The following is a 22,422-nucleotide window of genomic DNA, read 5'->3' as shown; positions in this document are numbered from 1 at the left end:
TGACGAAACCTTTTTTGAGGCCTCCCTCCCCACCGACAGTTTACCTCTCCTCTCACGAAGAGCTTTTTCGATCATCGATTGGCAGGACCCGCAGTCGTCGGTTCGGTGACTGGAACCGAGACACCAGAGACAAATCCGGTGGGTATCGGTGATCGACATCTTAGATACACAATCTGCACACTTTTTAAACCCAGTTCTGGGTGTCAAAGGTGTCGAAGATGATGACATTTTCTTCACAGAAAATAGAAGCGCGCCGTTCTCGATAGCGAAGCGATCAGAAAAACAGAACTGAAGCAACTGGCGCGGCTCGAGCTACTTATACCATCGGTGACGTCGACAGAGTACGGAGTACGTCGAGGGACAATTGACGCCACGACATCGAGCACAGCGCCCTCTGCCGAGAAATATTTTTTCCGAAGCAGCGAAGTTGGAGATAACGATTTTTCACAAGATGAGGAATACGTGGGAAGACACAATCCATTCAAAACAGAGTGTGATGCATTTGACAATCCATTTAGAGATAGTAGATTTGGAGACAGGGTCTCACTCTCTATCTGCTACCACCGAAATGAAAAACTGATTTGTCTTAGTGGTTGAGTTCTTTCCATGTAAAACATGACTGCTCTGCGTACATCTAGTGTGCGCAGGCTTCTTTCTCACATATTTGAGGGGTTCTGAAAGAACGTTGGTAGTTCTATGGGTTAATTCTCTTTACTCCCTCCATGAAATCTTTAATAACTGAGGTCTTACACCATAACACCTTTTATTGTGATGTAGTGTAGGCTGAAAGAGCAACTAAGTGAACTTTTAGAGAGTTAAAGACCAGACCTGAGTCAAGTAAATGAGTCGGGTACCAAACAATGTGTAGGAGAGCAAGCAATGGGGTCGATGCTCTTAGAGTTACACAAGATGACAAAATGCTTCCACTCACTGGAATAGCAATGTCATGTGTTTGGTTTCCTTGCCTCTCCGAGTATGTCCATACATCTTTGAGGGAGTTGCAGGTGCCCGAACTCTGACCTCAGGAGTCAGTCCACCAAGTTCAATGTTTGCGGGCATGGGTGAAATGTCTCCCCTTTGTCTTGCGACAACATGTTGTACAGGCAAGGCAGTTTCATTGGAGGAGATCGACACATCTCCATCAGATGAGCGAACCAGGGTTGGTGGGCCCACATGGGGGCACCAATATCATTGTGACTGGTTCCTGGTGCATCTTGTGCGCCATCTTGTTGAGCAGTGGAGTCGGGGGGCCATATCCCTGACCATATTATCCAGAGTCCGTTCCCCCTTCGAACGGTTCTGGGGGTACCTGGAGGCATACTCTTGGCATTGAGCGTTCTCCAGAGTTGCAAACAAGTCGATCTCTGGGAAGCCCCATTCTGCGAAAACGCTGGAGACTATGTCTTTGTGTAATCGCCATTTGTACTGCATGGGTAGTGGGAAATCTCTGCGGATAACGTCTGCCAGAAGATTATGTTCCCCTGGAACATGTGACAAACAGGAACATTGTGTTTGAGAGCCCATTTCCAAATGTTCTGAGACAGTTTGGACAGCCCTGGGAGCGAGTGCCCCCCTTGCTTGTTCAGATTGTACGTGGCTGTGGTGCCGTCTGTGAGGACCAGGAGCGTCTTTCCCTGCAGTTGTGTCTGGAAAGCTTTCAGTGTTTTGAATACTGCCAACAGTTCCAACAGGTTTATGTGGTCGGATGCTATGTTTCACGACCAAACTCTGCGCCGTCTGTTGAAGCAGGTGAGCTCCCCATCCTGTGAGAGATGCGTCTGTAGTTAGAGTGGCCCCCACTGCGGGGCTGGTGAAGGATTTCCCCTTCAAGAGGTTCTCCCTCGACCACCACCGTAGCGCGAGAACAAGGGCTGGCAAAACAACCACTAGATCTTCCCATTGTACGCTGGCCTGACACCACTGGCTGTTGAGCCACTGCTGCATTGGGCGCAAGCGCGTGTGAGGTACCAAATAAATGCATGACACCATAATTCCTAACAGTCGCATAGCTTTGCGCTACCATCAACTCTCGACTGGGTACATATTGAGGGATTTGAACAGCATGTTTTGGACTCTCTCGTTGGAGGGAAAGACAAGGCCGTCCTTTGTTCGAATTAGAGCCCCAAGGAACTGCTGGACGTGACTGGGGTCTAGGCTGGATTTCTTTGCGTTGGAGAATCCCAGACTGAATAAAAGATCTATAGTTCTTTGAGTATTTGACAGACCAGTTTCGTAGGAGTCCCTTGTTATGAGCCAGTCATCAAGGTAAGGATAAACTGGAATTGATTGCCTGCAGAGGTGTGCTGCTGCCACTGCCAGTACTTTTGTAAATGCCCTTGGTGCAGCCGAAGGGTAGTACGTTGAACTGATAGTGCTTGTCTTGTATCATGAATCTGAGGCATTTTCTGTGCGCCGGCAACATTGAAATATGAAAGTATGCATCTTTAATGTCCAATGTTGCCATGTAATCCCTGTGTGAGCATGGGAATTACCTCTTACAGCGTGACATATGAAACTTTTGGTGCTTCACAAATGTATTCGCTGGGTGCAAATCTAGTACAGGGCGCATGGTAAGATCCTTTTTGGGTTCAAGGAAGAACACTGAATAAATGCCCTTGTTTATCTGTAGAAGAGGTACGACCTATATGGCGCCCTTTTCCTGCAGGGCTTCGACTTCTTATAGCAGGATGCGCCAAGTTTCTGGTCTCCGGCGTCTTGCTCGTGGCGGTCTGGACTGGGGGTCCAGCAGAATTCTATACAGCACCCGTGGGCAACGGTCTTTAGCACCCAATGGTCTGTAGTTATTCCCTCCCATGCTTGAAGTAATGATGTTAGTCGGCCCCCGACTGGGAATGCATGGGAGGGGACCCGGAACTGCGGGTCATTTCTGGCCCGAGGCTGGGGAGCCTCGATGGGTAAAATTCCGGCCCCCTTGAGGGATATGGGCTGGTGTAGCTGCGGGTTCCTTGGGGAGGGGCTAGTTATTTCCTGAGCCATACTGATTTTGAGGGAAACGTTGGCCACAAAAGGAACGTCTATTCACGCTCCCAACTTTTGTGAAGGTCTCTGGGTGATCTGAGCCAGAGTCTATGCTCCTTTGCAGTTTTGAGGGCTTCATCCACTGCCTTTCCAAATAAATTAGTTTCCTCCACTGGTTTATTTACAAGTGAAGATTGTGTTTTTGGCTTGAGACCAGAGTTCCTTAGCCATGCATGCCTTTTCAGGAGTACACCCTGAGCCAAAGACCTTCCGGCCGTCTCTGCTGCATCCAAAGTATTTTTTAGCATGCTTTGGTTAACTTGTCTGCCTTCTACCACTGTTGAGAGCAGACAGGCTCGTAACGATTGAGGAACTCCTTGAAGGCCCTCCTCTAGCTTGGCCCATTGTGCATCAGCATAGCTGTCCAACAAAGTTGTACTGTTTGCCATGCAAATGCTGACGCCGCAGTGATCCTTTTCCCCAGAGCATAAAGTCTCTTACACTCCTTGTCAGGGGGTACCTCCCGAGTACATAGGGGGAACCTCTGCTCTTTTCCTGTAGTTGTCAACCAGTGAATCTGGAGTAGAATGACCCCTGATGTAGAGGTGGTCAGAGGGGGGAGGGTCGAAGTTGTTCTATCCTCGGATTCACTGCTCTAGTAAGTGCAAGTGTTAATAAAGAAGGGGCCAATCGCTTCTTCATTGAATTTAGGAGAGGAATGGCTTGGCTGGCAGGTGGTTTCTTTTAAAATGTCCTCCACAAAATCAGCCTCTGGAACGGCTTCCTGAGTAGCTGAAGTGTTCCGCGGCTTTCCTCAATATGACGTTTAAAGTCATTTGATCATCACCCGGAAGGCCTGTCGAGTGGGGGTGGTTGGAATGGAGTCAAAGCACAAGGCATCAGGTTACGGTGTTGGAGTAGGTGACTGCCAAGGGCGAGGATCAATGGGGTCTGGGTCTACTCCCCAACCCTCAGTGGGGTCCAAATGAACCTCCTCAGATTCGGCAAAAGGATCTTCATCTTGAGCCTGCTCCTCAGCGAGGTCAAATATTTTCCTCCTTTTCATCTTTTTCTCTGGTCCAAACAGATAAACCAGAGCGGTCCAGGGGTGGAAGGGGCTCTTTCTAGTGGATCTTCTGTCTGCAAACGTCGAGATTTCTTCTTTAATGCCGAAGAAATCCCTTCAAGAACTTCCGAAAAGTCCTTTCGGGGTACAGACGGTTGACGCGTGTCCGTCTGTAGGCCTTTCCGTAGGTTCCGGGAACAACCTCGGCTTATCGCTGGATTTAGACAAATCCTTGTGCTTGTCCTTGGGTTTCGATGAATCCTTGGACCGCTGCTCGTGATGAACTGCCGAAATGATCCTGGCGATGCTTTCGGTAATCACTTCACAATCTGGAAGTTCAAGTTCGGGCCTCTGGTTGCGCCACTACTTTCAGCAGAACTGGGGCCTTTTTGGCCGTGGATGCCTTCTTACGATGCGTCTCGGCGGATTCCTGAATATTGGGGGCAGCGCCCTTCGATTTAGAGGGCCCAGTCGCAAGGCGCTTCTGCGGTTGCGAGGTGGGCTGCCGATCCTGACGGGCGGCCTGAAGTTCTAGGTGTTACCGTTGGCGCTACGGGTCATTTCGACTGTTTCGTCGAAGATGTCCCTGGGGTTGTGTGATTAGTGTGTGACACGTGTGCATCTTCGTCGCCGGGTGTACATTCCCCATAGTAGGACCTGAGGCTTGCCTAGCGGGGCCGGGGACAGACAGAGCGAGAGTGCTCAGCCGAGAGGTCAATCGCATCCGAATCGGAGGCTTGTTCGCCACTCAGCCCCTCGTCACAATCGGCGGTTGTAGCAGCGGGAGAGCTATACTCTGCCTGTGACATTCCGTAGGCCGTCCACCGCTTAACAAGGCACTCCTTCAAAGTTTTCGGGCACAGGAGCTTTCAAGCCGCACAAACCGTCTCATTGCGATTAAGGGGCAAACAGATTAAATTTACGCTGTTTATCCTTCCAAGGGAATTTGGCCTCAAAAGAAGGACAAAACCTAAATGGAGTCCTCTCCATAGGTGAGGAAACAAAGTGACAGAGACCCAGGGAACAAAGAGGAAAGGGAAAGGCATTCTCAGAAAGGGAAATGTCCACCCCGACCCCACTCTCCCTTCTCCCTACTGTGCAGGTGGGCCAGAAGGGGCCAGAGACCTGGAAAACAGCCGCCGATGGAAGGGACAGTAGGGTAATATCTATAACTCTTAATATTTATACATAGGACCAAATGTCGAAGAAAACAATAGCAATTTCTCTGGACGAGCTCCGCATAAGGCGACCAGTATGCTGGCAGAAAAAACAATCTGAGGGACCTCGAGGCGTGAGGCATTTTGGGTACACTACACATCACGTTAGGGATAATGTTAAAGGCACGCCCATGTCGACGTCCCCATTCGATTCTCGAAAGACAAGATGCAATACTCTGCAGTGACCACTGGATGTCTGACTAAATGCACAGCATGTTATTCTAAGCAGATTAACAAGCATCAGAAATCACTGTTGCATTTAGAATCGTATAGTAATAAGTCAAAGGAAAAGGTTGTTAAGAACATACAAGAGACCATAATTATTCTTAAGCAGGCAAATACTTTTGGATCCCCCCAGGAAAAGTAATTCAGTACAATAGGCTAGCCAAAGTCAATGGGCAAACGTCTTATATAGGATGAAGCACTTCTGGTAAGTAAGTAGAAAAGTCTTAACACCATGTTTTAGAAGTCTTTGAAGAAAAGAAGAATCAAATGTAGGGCCACAAGCCGATTAGGAAGATAGAAGTAGAAGATGCAAGTAACTATAGTAAGAGTTAAGTTCTCAGACTTTTAACAGTACCTTTCTATTGAAGAAAAAGTGCAGCAGATGACTTCTGTTCCTGTGCAGCTATGCAGATCTCACTTTTCCTGGGCCTCAGTCGTGGGGACAAGAGGGAGTACTTCTGGGAACTCCTGCACTGCAATGGGACGGTCTCCGCTCGCAACCGGCAATCTTAAATTCAGTGGCTGTTCAGTGTTTCAGCTCCTCATGTCAACCGCAAAAAATAGCAACACCGTGGTTCCTGGCTGTTGAGGGTGCTCAGACTCGGTCAGTCCTGCTTCCTGGGAGTCCGGAGGATCTTCCTGGAACTCTAGGCCAGCTTAAAAGTAAGGCACACAATCTGGTGTTACTCTCCCTGGCTATACGGTTTCCAGCAGCAACTCTGGAAATTCAACCAGCTCCGAGATGGTTGTCCAGGTGGCTTACTTTGGAGTTGATTGGTCCCGCCAAGACGTCCTTGCAGGGGCTTCTCTGCTGATACGAATTTGGAGTTTCAGCACAGCAGCAGGGCTTCACTGGGCAAACCAACTTTCCAGCAGGCATCCTCTTAAGTTCTTTGGTTCCTTCGTCCAGTGGTCGACTGCCTTCCAAGCCAAAAGCCTTGCATTTTATTCAGTTCTCTCCCATTCATTCCAGCCTAGCTGTCAGTCACCCAGCAGGGTGGCTGTACTTGCCGGACAGTCAGCCGGCCAATCAACAGAGTGCATTTGGGTCTCCTAGGAGACTAAGCACAGAGAGTACCTCCCTCACTTCCTGCCTACCCCAGACAACCTGGAGCCAGAGGCAGGCTTCACTCGTGAATCCCACCAAAGGCAAAGCGAACAATGAGACCAAACCTGGTTTGGCACGCAGAGTAAATCTCAAGAAGGACCTCTCCACAAAGAAATGGCGAAAAAAGAAGACTGGGCCATTTTGGCTTAAATGGCACCCTTTGGTGCTTTACTGCAGCAGCGAACGCAACCCACTGTAAATTCACACCATGGTAGTTAAAACGAAACCACTGCCACCAGCCATTCAGTGAGGAAAGGGGAACATAAAAAATGTTACATGAGAAGATAGACTAAGGGTATACTAGGTAAACCCTCCAGCACCCCATTGTAAAATAGTGTGTGCTGGGTCTAGAAAGTTACAAATCTAAGTAAAGTTAATTTCACTTTACTGCTCTTGGAAACAGTAGTTTAACCAAGAGAAGGTATTCAAACCTTTGGGAAATCTGAAAGACTTCCCTGTGCCACTGCACTGAAGGTGCTGTGACACACAATGTAAAAGAAATCACACAAAAATACATGAGAGTGGGGGGAAAAAGGGTTTCGCTCTCTCCAGGTTGAGAAAAAAAATTCTAGCAAAGTTGCTGGGGGTTCCAAGGTGGAGGGAATTAGCACATTTATGAGAATACTCCCCAACAAGTGATCCAACAGAATCTACCCCATGGAACTTCTGGCGACCGGTAGTACCTCAGGAGATAAGATCTTTCTCTGTACTTTTACTGGCCCAAGATGGGTGCAGATGTTGAAAAACATTGTAGTAACTGCCAGGCATGCCAGACTTGTGGATCCAAGAACGTGGCACCTTTAGTATCCCTCCCAGAGTTCCTTTTGAGAGGGTGGGGGATTGACATTGTTAGCAATCGATTTATATTGCTTGTGGTAGACCATGCTACCAGGTAGCCCTGAGGCTTTACCTAGGAGGACCTCCACTGCCCAAGCAGTGGCTAAGGGTTTCCTTGGTATTTTTGACCAGGGTTGTGTTTCCTAAGGAAATCATCTCTGACAGGGGATCTAATTTTATGACCTACTACATGCAGACCATGTGGAACAACTGTAGAGTAAGTTCTCAACTGCCTACCACCTTCAAACAAATGGGTGGGTGGAGAGGTTTAACAGAACAATGAAGAGCATGATAGGTGCTTTAGAAGAACCTCAGAGAAGCAAGTGGGACCTTCTACTGCAATGCCTTCTATTTTCTTACAGAGAGGTGCCTCAAGCAGGAGGGAGTTTCAGCCCATTTGAGCTCCTCTATGGTCATCCATTCAGAGGCCCCTTGGCCCAGATTAAAGAGGGTTTGGCGAGTCCTCCATGCCTGAAGCCAGTCCGTGTCACTGACTGTGCTAGGCATCAATAGGAGGATGGTACTTTTGATGAAAGCAGCAACAGAAAACCTGAAAGCTGGTCAGGCTCTGGTCAAACATTGGCATGACCAGAAGGCCAACATGGTGGAGTTTACTCCAGGCCAGTTAATATTGGTTAAGGTTCCTACAAGGCAGAGGGCCTTACAGGACAAATGGATAGGACCGTTCAAGGTTGTAGGCAAACTTAAGGTTAACTATTTAGTTGACTTGGGCAACCCCAAGGAGGCCCCTAGGGTCTTTCACACCAACTGTCTGAAGGCCTATATCTCTAGACCAGAACTGGGAGCTACTCAAACCCAGGTGAGCGCCTTTCCTAGGTCTCACTGGGTACTACAGAAACGTCATTGAGAACTATGGGACCATAGCTTCTCCCCTGAATGTCAACCCCTCTCCAAAATTTCCCAAGGTGGTCAGGTGGAATGAGGAGTGTGCCAAGGCATTTGCAGGGCTGAAACAAGCCCTGTGAAAAGCTACAGTCTTAAGAGGTCCCGATTACAAACAATCCTTTATAGTACAAATGGATGCTTCCAACACAGGGATCGGTGCAGTCTTAAGTCAACTGGAGGAGCAAGGCAGAGAACAACCCATTTGCTTCATCAGTAGCAAACTGAAGGACTGTAAAACAAAATGGGCAACTATAGAACACAAGTGTTTTGCCATTGTATGGTCATTGAAGAAGTTTAGGCCATACTTGTATGGTTCTACTTTCCTTACTCAGACCACCAACTCTTGAGATGGTTAATACAAATGAAGGGGGAGGTGGGGGTCTGCAATTACTGAGATGGTCTCCAAGGGTTTGATTTTACCATTGAGCAGAGGTGAGGATGCAATCACCAAAATGCTGATGGTCTCTCCAGAAAGAATGAATGACTGGAACAAGAGATTATACGCCACTATGTTATGCTGCTTGTTTTTTACTTTTAGCCAATCTGTTGCCCCCATTCCCGTTATCATCTATACTGCTTTTAAAGTAATTGTTGCTTTAAGAACTTTTAAATTGATTATAATTATTTGATGTAGATGTGTAATCAAATTTGATTGAAACCTCTAGATTTTAATATTAACTGCCAGTGAATTTAGCACTCTTCGGTTGGACGTGGCAGTAGACTCCCTGCCCGTTTGACATTGCATTCTGCAAACACTGCTATTTGCTTTTGCAAATGAAATAAAACTCGAGAGTTTTAGTTATTGCAAGCTCTTATTTTGTTAACAGGGGTGAGAGCGCCAGCAGGACAGAGCAGCCAGTCTGTGTGGCAAATGTGGCATTTTGCGTAGTCACTTGCTCCCGGCACCTTAGAAGGCAGACTCCCTTCTCCTAAGGCTAAATACCCATGGACACCGTTTTGTGTAAGTATTTTTAACTATCCATTGTAACATGAGGTTTATTTGTTTTGCAGATAATTTATCTCATAGGGAAAAAGTCTTTGCGCGCTGCTGCGTCATGCCCTGAATAAAATCAGATTGTACAGTATAGGTACAGACAAAACGCAGCATCATACTAACACCACAATAGCACCACTGAGGTATGCTTTTATAAATGCTCGCTCAGCAATAAAGAATGCTATTGTACTAAACAAAACTACATCTTCTCTGGAGCTTGATCTACTCATAACAGAATCCCGTTTTACAGACAACTGTACAGCCAACTTTCACCTGCTAGTACCGGACTGCTGTCATATAAAATGGCACAATAGAGTTACTCAGAGACTTTGTCCATGGACTTTGGCTGTCCTTGACCCCTAAAGGATTCCTTCTAAACCTATTGCCTTTGGCATTGCTTGTTGCCTTACAGGTCTTAAATGTTGACCACTTTAATGTCGGGATAATTGACTGCCTGCATCCCTTTGCGAGAATCTAGGGGTAAGAATTGATGCAATCACACTGAGACAACACATCTGCTTGGTATTGGGTAACCCACCTTTTGGTATAGGTCAAGTTGGTAGTGTGACTGAGCAGCCAGGCCCATCTCAAAAAGAGATAAATGTGAGCTGTAGCATTGTACAAATGAAACCTGTAAATACAAGTAGCCAAGTAACACTTACACTCAAGGTTTCGGTTATAAATAGTTATTAAACTAACATCAATTTTTAAATAAGTGTTCTTTAAAAAAGGGAATTCATGCAACAATGTAAATACACTTTAAAATTACTTTACGGAATCAGAAAATGTTAGTGGATTATCTTTGGATATGCTTCTTACACAATTCCTACACCCTGAGCTGAAACCAATCACAAGGAAAGTAATGGCGTTTATATATCACACTAGTTCTACTTTGCAGATTGAGGTTGCAAAATAAAAAAATAAAAAAAAGGTTAAACAGGTTCTCGGTATATGCGAGGACACTAATCTAGACCAGCCTTTCCCAGCAGTAACAGTCTAAAACAAGCTACCACCTATGAGGGGAAAATCAATATCTAAGTCAATGGGCTAAAAGACTGCTGGGAGCCAGGCCAGCCAAAGTTAATTTGAAACAGTCTGTGGATCTGAGGCACCACTTAGAATCAAATTATTGCACAAAGTTAGAGAGTTTGTTAGAAAATAACTTGTAGGGTCACACACTTAAGCCTGTGAAGAGTTGGAATCAATTCTTAAGGTAAGCCACTCGAATTCCCAATTGAGAAAAGCACAGCTAAAGGACAATTAGGCAAGTACCCCAAGTCTAAAACAGTACCTCTGGTTTCAAGAAGAGTGGTCCAGCTGGATTCTGTCCTGCTACAGCGGTGCAGACCCAGTGTTCCTGAGCCTCAGTCATGGCGACAAGAGGGAGGACATCTGGAGGGCTCCTGCGGCGTTACTAGGGAGGTCGCCGGCAGCTACGGGCTCTTTTCGGTTCAGCTGCACTTTGCGGTTTCAGCGCTTAGCAAACAGCACCATCGCGGATCTCGGATACCGGTTGGGCTTCCTTCACTTCTTTGGTCCTGCACTCTGGTGAGGGGACTAGAGCTTTGGTTGTCCCGCTTCTGGAGGGACCCAAGACTCCTGGAGGTTCTTGCGGATTTCAGACGTTGCACTCGACTATGGATTACTCAACCCATGGCACTTGGCTCTTGCAGCAGCGAAGAAATCCAGCCAGTCGGGAAAGATGGTCCAGTGGAGTTTGTCTCGGGGTTTGTTGGTCGCACTAACCCAAAGGAGAGAAGTTGTTCTGTCCGGTGCTTCTCTGTCGAAATGAAAAAGGAGTTTCAGCACAGCAGCAGGGCTTCACCAGGCAATTCGCAAAGTCCAAGAAGATGCAGCAAGCTTCGTTCACGGTTTCCTTCATCGGGTCTTTCTCCCAGTGGTCAACTCTGCCTCTAGACCCAAAACCCCCTCGACTTTTAAGCAGGTTTCTCCCATTCATACACAGCCTAGGCTGTCAAAGACACAGCAGGGTGACTGTCCCGAAAGGAGAGCTAGCCGATCAGGGCTGATTGTATTCAGGCATTCCTAGAGAGAATGGACAGGGGAGTTTAAAGAACCTCCCTCACATCCTGCCCTTCCAGACACACTGGAGCCAGAGGCAGGCGTCAGGGCTGAAGCCCGCCAAAGGCAAGGCAAACAAAGGGCTCAAATCTGCATCAACGTACAGTAAAACCCAAGGAAGACCTCACAAATAGAAAATGGAGAAAAAGTCAGGGGCCATTTTGCCAAAATGATCACCCATGAGTGCTCTACTGCAGCTGAGGGTTCAGTCTGTGGTAGAAAAGCACAATGGTAGGAAAAATTAAACCACTGCCACCAACCATTTAAAGTAGTGAGGGTAACATACAAATGTTACATGATAATGTAGGATAAGGGGCTAATAGCTAACCCCCCCCCCCCAGCACTCCACATAAAATGGTGTGTGCTGGACCTACAAAGAGAAAAGGTAAAGCCAATTTCACTTTACCATTCTTGGGAACTGTAGTTCACACAAGAAAAAGTATTTAAACCTTATGAGAAATCTAAAAGGTTTTCTCTGTGACCCTGCACTGAAGGTGTTCTGTATCACCATACAAAAAGTAAAGGCCTACGAGTTCGTAAGACTCCAAAAACAGTAAAAACACCAAATGCATATCCGGTCAAATCACATGAGTGAGAAAAAGGTCTCTCACTCCAGTGTTAAAATGAAAAAGTCCCAAGTCCAGCAAAAGAGCTGGGGGTCTCCAAGGAGGGAGGAATTCAGCACTAGAATGAACATTCTCCCCAACCCTGTTCTTAAAACCTATCAGTCTGCTCTGATCTAACCACCTTTCCTTCCTGAAAAACTCAATATTGCTATACTGACCTCAAATGACATCTTCGCTGTGTGCTAGAACATATGTAACATATGAATGAATTACTCACCGGCTTTATGGCTCACTGTTTGAATGAATCCCAACTTGGGATTAATGTTACAGCCAATTACTGCTTATTAAAGAATGCTTTAAATATATTTGTATATAAATAATTAAATTAAAACTGTTTACCTGGATATTTGTATTTACTGGTTTCATTGCTCAGCTCTACAACTCACATACATTACCCCTATTAAGGTAAGCTGGCTGCTCAGTCACAGTACCAACTTGTGTAGTACATGCTCATTAAAAGGTCGGTCTAAAACCAAGGAGATGAGTCTTGTGTAGTCCCACACAAGTTTGACTGCACCAATTCTTACCAAACAATGCACATAAAAAGGAAGATCTAAATCAGATTGTAATCATGCGAGACTGCTCCATACTTCATGTGATTAAAAGATTTTAATAACAGTACATACCTGCCTGGTAGTTCTTCGTACCAATTGTCTCGGGAGTAGTTCCGTGAAAATTCTGTGGGATAATAAAGAAAATACCTGCATGAGTGGAGATAAACCAGCATAGTCATTGAGTAAAGGTTGCCACTGTGCTTTGTAGATGTCAAATTAACATTAAGGTTGTGGTTTGACTTTACTTCAACACCTGTAATGTGGACAACCTTCCCTCTTGAATTGATAAAGACTGACTCGTTGAACACCTTTAAACACCCAACAAGAATTACGTTCTACTGGACAATGCTACATGAGGACACTTGCCACAATATAGAAATCAGAATCTCAGGATGGATTGCGATTGCCAATGCTTATATACCTATAGACATCCTGTACTGACCCACACACCAACGTGCATCTAGATCTACTCTCAATTGATTGCTATGCAAATTCAATTTGCCTATCCTATAAATGCATATTTGTCCCTACTACTAGTTAACTGAAGTAGCCTATTCTACCAGAGTGTATCCAGACCCACTGTTTGCACCTTGAATTTGCCTACCATACCAATGCGTATTTCACACTACTGATAGCAAACGGAAGTAGCCGATTCTACCTCTCAAGGGCATTATGTATGCCACTGCCCTACAGCCAGTCTTACTGTGGGCCATACTGACACCAGTTCCAGTGTCCAATATTACAAGCCCTTCTAACATACCAGTTCGAGACTCTAAAACAACAAATATGGCTCCCATATTGATTGGTTCACCTACCCCACCGTCACCCAGTAATTTGGGCTAACGTCAACTACCACTTCACGTTAATCTCACCGAGGGTCTACTCTTCACTAATACACCCTGTCACACGTCCTCTAGAAACATCAAACTCCGCTCTAGACTGACTAAATTATTCGAACCACCTACCAACTCAATGACCAATATAGGCCTAGAAGGAAATGCACACACAATAAACAAACCATCATAACCAAAAATAACATTCCTTCTACTCTATCCATGCCCAAGACGACAGTCTTACCAACAAACAATACCAGCATAATAAACCACAGATTGTGTCACCGACTGATGAAGCAAAGAACCGTACTGCGCCCAATCCATTGACAGGGAATCTTGTTCCAGACCTCAAGAGAGCCTTAATAAACCTTAGATCCTTAGGAGCTCACGCCATAGAGGTAGCGGATTTAATTCAGGCAGAAAATTTGGACTTTTTAGCCATTACTGAATCATGGCTAAATGCAGCAGCAGGCCCTGCCCTTATGCTCGCTATACCCGACAACAATACCATTCTTATAGCAGACAGAATTGAGGCCCGTGGCGGAGGCGTAGCTCTCATAACCAAATCCAATCTAGCCATGAGACTTGTCCCTTCTCCTGATGTTAAATCCCTCGCCGCCAAATTACCCATTTCTGACTCCCAAACACGCACCATTCATCTAATATACAGACCTCGAGTTCCTATCGGCGCATTTAAAAAATACATTGCAAGTACTCCTGCTTGGGGATCTCAAGTGTTTCAACGAACCCAAAGACCAGCAAGCAGCAGCAGCCGCCGCCAATGTCCTCACTGAACTTTGCCTCACGCAAAGAGTGACACTACCAACTCACGACAAAGGCAGAACACTTGATTGGGTGGCAGATTACAACTGCAATGCCTCCATCACTGCCATAACCCCACAGTTATGGGCAGACCACAATCTGGTAGCATTTACATTAGCAGCTAAAATTCTCACTACCAAAACCTATTCGCTCCTCCTACCCTAACGAGAAATAAAAAGATCACTGCAGATAAACTTAATACTACCAACCCTCAACTCACTACCAGATACCACCAATCCCACTACCTTAGTTAATGAATACAATAAAACCATGACTGAAGCCTTAGACACCATTGCCGCTAAAAATGAGAAAAAGCAAACCCAGAGCACCCCAAGAACGGAAAGAAAATGCAAAAGGCATGTGGAGGCAGCTACAATCTGATGTAAACAAGATTAGAAGGGTTACACTTGAATTATGCTGATGTGCCCATTTTCTGAATTACGTTAAAGGATAGTTCCGGGACTTTTTTTTTATTGTCCCTACGGGTCGGCCATGTGTTTGTAAGCATAAATCGGTAGATCGTAGGAAACTTTCCTATGGACCTTACCCGACTTTTCGCCCATTATCGCACTCGAAATCAGCCTCCATTTTGTGATAATCCTATCATTCCGCCGCATCGACCTGGCTCACCTGCCTTTGCGGCACTAAATCAAATCCCCCGCCCCTGAAACAGACTATCAAAACATTCATATTCCCCGCCTCTATCCGTGACGTGACTGAGCTGCGTAGGCAAACGCGCCCAGGCGTCTTCTACGCGACTCCACACAGACCCCGGAAATCAACACAGATCAGCTCACAATACAGCGCACCACAATTCGGAATATGAAACTGTACTTTGAAATCAAACCGCAAGATTGTAAATGTGGTAAAGTACATTTATTTGACATCAAATGTTTAGAGAATATTCAGCGATTTGCATTTTTATTTGCTCATGTTCCAAAAAGTTCGTATTGAGGAACGCGATGGTCCTTTGCTGTACACAGGGTCTTAGAGCATCTCACAATACAGCACCACAATTCGGAATGTGAAACCGTGGTTTAAAAGCAAACGGCAAGATTGTACATTTGGCAAAGTACGTTTATTGGACATCAAATGTTTAGAGAATATTCAGCGATTTGCATTTTTCTTTGCTCTCGATCCAAATTAGTTCGTCTTGAGGGAAGCGATGTTCGTGTGCAGTACACAGGGTGTTGGTTTACGATAAAAATAAGCTCTTCGGTCGCACTGATAATCGCATGGCTGTTCCAACAACGAGGCACTAGGCCACCACAACGGTAGGTATGTTGCATCTAACCGTTAGTACCGCGTAAGGGCATACTTGTACTTGGCGATCGTCCCATAAAATGGTCAGGGTGGTAACGTTGTTCACGCGGAGAAGCAACTGGCGGCTGTAGAAGCCGTCCGCCGGTGTCTGGTACTCGTGACACAGACAGTAGTGAATGATGTACCTAAAAACATAAAAAATGAAATTAGTCTCACCATCAGATCCTTATTAAAATTATTCATTTCATAGCGAGGACAGCGCTACTGGGTGTACACAAGTGTTTAAAGGCGTGGCGAGGCATGGGGGGGGGGGGGGGAGTGGAGTACAAGGTAAGTAGCATAAAATAATAAATAAATAGGGCCAGCTGGTGGCAAGTGCAAGGTAAGTGCAGAACAAGTGCTGGGAAGGGGGGGCTGTCGGATACTGAGACAGTCCCCCAGTGCAGGGGTTGACAGGGAGGCAGTGCAGGTGGAGAGTGGAAGGGCCCAGGACCGAGGTCGCAGACAGTGGACCAGTTGTAGCAGGGGAGAGGGAGAGAGAAAGCAGAAGCAAAGAGGAAGGTTTTGAGGTGCTTCAGTAAAAGCAGATGTTTCTCCTCAAGATAGTGCGCGGTAGAAAACAATATGCCACATAGAACGAACAAGTACAACTGAACACGTCTTTAAAGCCACTGTATAGTAATGAAATTGCGGTATAAACTCATCAAAAGTTACTTACATTATATTTGCATTTTCCATTGTGTCTCCGTGTAGGGCAGACCCGAAACACCACTCCTTCTTTGCCGACGTTACTTCTTCTAATGAACGTGGCTCATCGTTTCGTTTCTGAAATTTTATTCATTATCTTTTCTTAGTCTTTCAGGATGGTCCCGGCCTGTCAAGGTCAAATCACAATAGAACCTTATATTGGGTCGTGGGCCGTTCCGCCACCCGAGCAAAACATCAAAGCAGCTGACCTTCACTTTGAGCGAGCACACATTTCTAGTTAGCTGCAGTTAGTGTAAGGGCATCTTGTCTGCGTGCCTTTTTTTTTTATTGTCCCTATGGGTCGGCCATGTGTTTGTAATACGGAAACATTCTATAATTTTTGTAAAAATGATTTATATTACTGTTTGGTTTAATTGCAATGGGCCTGCAACATGAGGAGACTCGAGAGAACAGACAATCAAATTACAATTATTTAAACCGTGATGTGTATTTCTCAATGAGCTCTGCTTTAGGTGGACATGGAACAGAGGCAATGTTGGGTGGCAATGCAGTTGTCCCCTGCATAGGTTCGTTCACCACTCCATGTATGTGCCTATCGAGGACATCTACGATAAGTCTCTCAATAAACTCATATTGCATATCCTCAAACACTGGTTTGATCACCCATTGTTTACTTCTTTTAGTGAAGGCCTTATTGTAGCGAAGCGTCCCTAAAGTTCCGGTCGTCCTACTTTGTTGACGGCCAACATTATGGTTATGTGCCAAGACCGCTAGAAGAGTCCGATTTATCATGCCTTCCATGCCAAAATGCAATCTTTTGGGCCTGTACTTTAGGCACATATTGTGGAACACCTCCAAATCTCCTGTGTGGCAGAATTCCGTGAGTCCCCTCAAATCTCTTGTTATAGTTTTATCAAATACAATCTTTTCAATGGCCTTGTGAGTGGGTGATGAAGGAATCAACCACTTCTTCTTCCGTGCCTCCTCTGTGGACAAATGGCCATGTTCACATTTGTGGAAATGCTCATTTGTCGACCATCGATGTACGTTGCTACAGTGCAACATTACTGACCGCCATTTTTCCAGTAGAATTTCCAACGACCCTTCACATGTTTTTGAGCTCCACCAAAGATGGTTGCTGATTGACTTGGACCACTGTGAAATACCTTGCATATCTTTTTTTTTCCTGCAGCCGACAATTTTTTATTGATTGTTTTTGCAAGATGCCATACGTCAAATTGGTGATTTATATTTTTGTACTCTTCTCTCATTGTCTTGGCAATTGAAACGTGTCTGTCCGTGGCTATCAGGTCGATCACCATTCCCCGCGATTGTAGTTCTTGCAATGATGCTACAAAGCCAACTTTCTCCATGGCCACTGAGGATGTACTTTGTGACACCTGCACGACCACCGAACTCACAATTTTCTTACTTTCCATGTCCTGAAAGTGGTAGGTGCAGTACTTGGCTGAAAATCCTGGGCTGTCGCACTGTCCATCACCGGCTAGCCTGAAGCGTTTGCCCGCGAATGTACTTTCCATTGACATTTTTTCCATTCTCCAAGCTTCGCTGATGGCTGGAAATAGATAATCGGTTTGGTATTTGTAGAACTGACTTTTCGCAATGAAATGGATTCCCACAAACTGAAAGAAATACTGTAACTTTTTAAAACTTGAACCACTAAAAAGTGCGGCCGCTGCACAAAGTAGATTGCCTGCTGGCAGTTGCCCCAGCATGGGTTGTGCAGACCATGCGAACGGATGATAGTGTGTACAGGTGGCATGTATTTTAAGGTTAGTGCCTCGAATTGCACGAGTCACATTAATCAATGGCTCCCCACATACTTCCCCACCAACCCAATGCCCACATTTCATCATCATAATAATATCCATCAAACAGCTATCGAATACAATGAATTTGGCCTCTTTCCTTATACTGTCACTCTGCATCCCAGCTGGTTCGGCCTGTAACGTTGAGGACATGTCACTCGCATGAAAGGTACAATCTCTGATATCGTCTTCCGCTATGCTGAGTGATATTGATGGTGTTTCATTGTCGTCCACTTCATTCTCTTCCATTGCAACATCTGTTCCTTGTCCGGAGATGGGAGAAAAAAACAATGTCTTCAACTTTCGCGCACTCTTAGTTTTTGCGGGTGTGGATTCTGTGAATTGATCTCCGACTGCATCCAAACTACCAGGAGGACATTCACTATCAATGGCTGGTGGTGGTATAGCTCCGTTGTCAATCACTTCATATTCTTCCCATTGGCACGATGCATCTCCAGTCTCAAGTCCCTGCCAAAAGGTTTGACAAGCAACATCTCTCGTTCGCTTCACTGTCTGTGTAGATCTAGTTCTTACACCCACTCGCAACTAGAGGACAGATTAGAAAAGGGATGTTCAGTTTAAACACAACTTACAGTATTGAACTATTGACAGTGAAAGACAACATAATATAGTGAACAGGACACTAACCTTCTTTTGCTTTCTTTTCTTTGAAACTTTCTTTCCTCGAACTTCAACATCTGGACGCTGTTGCTCCGACTCGTGTGTGCATGTCTCCACTTCCTCTCGCGCTGCAACGACTATATTTTCATGATAAGCACATCCATCACTCACTGAGGCTCCATCGACTCCCTGAAACATAGAACTTTCATTAGTATGTATAATAATATTGAAAACACAAAATGTACTTGGGGACCAATACCCATACGTACATCTCAATAGCAAAACACGAATGAACGCATTGTGTAGAACATTCAAACGACAATAGTTCACGCATTGTTGATCTAGTTAGATTGAACTGTCAAGATCCATACCTCGGGCTCCGCATAGACTTCCATTGATGATATTATTGAAGATGACGCTTCAGCAACTCCCTGAAACACAGTAATTGCATTAGTATGGTTTTCTATTTTGTTTAAAAGAACATAAACTTTCTGCAGGCGTCAACGGCTCATCTAAATAGACCTGCACAAATGATCAGTTGTCTAAAATAAATAATGGATATCTAAATATGATTCGATTTGCTCCATCGTTGGAAGTGTCACCACCCAGAGATCTGCATCAACTACTAGGGGTGATGTTCTTGTTGAAGAAGCTCCGTCAGCTCCCTGAAACATAGTACTTGCGTTAATAAAGAAGGAAGTATAGCGGATGTAATCACGTCATTTGATCTCGCATGATTGATCTGTCAGTATCCATACCTCGAAATGCATAAGAACATCAAGGGACGCTGTAACTGCGGTGCACACTTCTGCAAGCTGTTGCGCCGACCCGTAACTGCATGCTCCCCCTTCTTCTTGGACTAATGCTCCATCGACTCCCTGAAACATAGGACTTTCATTAGTAATGAACACAATATTGAAAAAAGAAGACACATAGGAGGGCGACGACAGAAGGACATACCAATGGCTAAAAACGAAAGAAACATTGTGTGTAACAATCACGCCTCAAGAATGCAAGATCTGATGATCTCCATCGATGGAACTGTCCGGAAACGTACCTCGAGCATCTGAGTGACATCTACGGTTGTCGTCAATGCGTTGGACTCCTCAGCATCTCCCTGAAAGACAGTACTTGCATTATTTTGGATAACAATAATTATAACTGAAAACAAAGACTAGAGGACGAGTACTGTGGTGTACCATTAGGTAAAATAATTACACGATCAATTAAAACTATTGATTTACATGCCTAAAACAAGTCAGTGTCAGAATAGCTAAGTAAGATTACCCGATAGGCGCTTGAAGTGGCTGATGACTGCAATAACGACACGGATGGAGAATCTTCCGCCTTCATATTGAGTGGATACATAAATGGGGAAATTATTGTTAGCTAATGCTACACACTACCGCAATGCCGAGAGATAAATACGTAAACTTGACTCACCAGTGGAGGGATGTGGACGAATAGAGTGGGAATAGCGGTTGAGAGCAATTTTCGCCTCGCTCGCGGTGTTTTCTTCTTTATTAGCAATGATGTGGAGTACATGTCTGGGCTAAAGTGCCTGCTGCAGATGCGGTATCGATCACCCCTCTTGTCCGCAAAGACTTCTAGGACTCTACTTTCTATCTCAGAGGCTGGATATCCGCAATATTGGACCCATTCTCTTATCTGATCTATTGTCTTAGGGAAAACATGCATTATAGTACCTTCAGATTTGTTATGGGTCTTCGAAGGGCAACCGCCAATGGAACAGGCAGGCATTATGGAAAGTTCTGAAAAGTAAAGATCAACAATTCTCTATGAATACCAATGTGTTAAAACATTAAATGACACATAAAAGGTTCAATGCAAGGTCCGTTTTGGTTCTTGGAACTATACACGTTATTCACATGCGGATAAGTATTTCAATAACTTTCAAAAAATAGAAAAAGTAATTTGACTAAACTCAGAACATGTGACTAGTTCCTTGCATGTACTGTCGTGAACGAAAAGAAAACATGGATGCAATTTGATGACTACTAGCAAATAGATATAAATTAAAAAATTGGACGCAAAATGATTATGGTACATGGACTTACCTTGACGAACAAACAGTTAGATGCAGGGATCAGAGTAGTTTCTTGTCGTAGAACAGGGAGCAGTTCACAGGTTGCAAACTGACGAGTTTGCTCAAAGTGGTCACGGAAGTTCACAGAGACGAAGAGCAGATAACCAGCACCTTCACGGGTTGACTAGCAAAGCGCAAAGAAGTTCTCATTAGAAATATGAAGTGGGTTATAAAGAATTCGAAACAGGGGTGTGTTTGTGAATGAATGACGTGTATATGTCGTGGCATTATGCGGTCTGCAGGGGGCCGTCCAGCGTGAGGGGGGATGCTTGGCAGGAGACACGGGGTCTGGAGGTAGACATGGGAACAACAAACCCATGCTCTATAGACCGCTTTGAAGTGTACATGGTCTTTGGCACCTCTTGGCCTTTATCGCTCCCTGACAGCTCCACTTGCCAGCAGCGCAAGTACCCCGGTGCGAACTGCCTTTGATAAGGCGGGGGGTGGATCGGGGCGGTGGTCGTGCAGACAAGACACAGGAAGACTCGTGAATGGAGACACACTTATGTGGATTGCAGGTGGCCGTCCAGCGTGAGGGGGGATGCTTGGCAGGAGACACGGGGTCTGGAGGTAGACATGGGAACAACAACCCATGCTCTATAGACCACTTTGAAGTGTACATGGTCTTTGGCACCTCTTGGCCTTTATCGCTCCCTGACAGCTCCACTTGCCAGCAGCGCAAGTACCCCGGTGCGAACTGCCTTTGATAGGGCGGGGGGTGGATCGGGGCGGTGGTCGTGCAGACAAGACCCGTTTGCCGCAGGGCCTCACCAAGGAGAGGCCATCTAACTGAATGTAAGAGGATGGCTGCAGGATCTACTACATGGAAGGCAGGGGGGTGAGTTTATAAATACCTCACCCTCCCAGGAGAATATACACTAGATTCATTTAAAAAATTTTAAAATATATGTTGGGCTTTATTTTAGATTTTAATTAAACATAAATAATAAACATTACACATTGTAAAGTTGAGGTTGCAGCACATCGAGGGAAAATCCGCGGTATTGTCCACTGTCACTGGGGAAATGTTGTCTAATGGCAAGTACCGCACAGGCAGGTATTACTCTCCGAACGCGGTGTCCGAGCCTCCCGTGAAGCCACCAAGTGAAGCAACGATAGGCCACCAGCCTGTACCACCTGTGAAAAAAAAAGATGCAAACTGTATTAAACTGACCAAACTTTCTTATCAATGTCGATTCAGGTAACACATGTCATTTTTCTTAGAAAAAAATTATATCTAGAAAATGCACTATATGGAACCAATTTACAGGCGTTCGAATGATATGTAAATGTAATTTTATATGTGGGAGACGACCATGAAATAGTGGTGGCATCACTGACATCACAAACAGAGTATACCTACTCGTTACTCGGATTACGCGGACGAACAGTGCCACGAAGTTCGTGCATAAGCACCATCATCATCCTCAACACTGTCCGTGAGAGGCAGGCTTCCCTGAACTCTGGCAGCTCGGTGATGCATTGCGGACTTTGCTCGCCTTCCTGCTGACTTTGCTCGCTTTCCGAAATGTAGGCCAAGCACCCGGAATTTTCACGGCAGCAGCAGTTCTCCTCCTCAGTTGGCATTAGCTCGCACCGATTGCACGTGCACCAGGTGGAGACGCCGTCCATGCGACATGGTCCA

General features: G+C 45.4%; 1 protein-coding gene across 1 annotated transcript in view; it reads right to left on the bottom strand.

Moving 5' to 3' along the window:
* The window catches only part of ATP6V0B (ATPase H+ transporting V0 subunit b), a 317,011-nt gene that overhangs the window by 115,171 nt on the left and 179,418 nt on the right, over positions 1-22,422 (bottom strand). The window contains exon 6 of the mRNA XM_069642304.1: positions 12,667-12,718. Within this exon, the coding sequence (XP_069498405.1) occupies positions 12,667-12,718 (52 nt within the window). The remainder of the gene's footprint in view (positions 1-12,666; positions 12,719-22,422) is intronic.

The sequence above is a fragment of the Ambystoma mexicanum genome, chromosome 1q, assembly GCF_040938575.1.
Source record: "Ambystoma mexicanum isolate Mex_15411 chromosome 1q, UKY_AmexF1_1, whole genome shotgun sequence".
Lineage (NCBI taxonomy): Eukaryota > Metazoa > Chordata > Amphibia > Caudata > Ambystomatidae > Ambystoma > Ambystoma mexicanum.
Note: the sequence above shows the minus strand (reverse complement) of the source record. Positions and strands in the feature narration are given on the sequence as shown.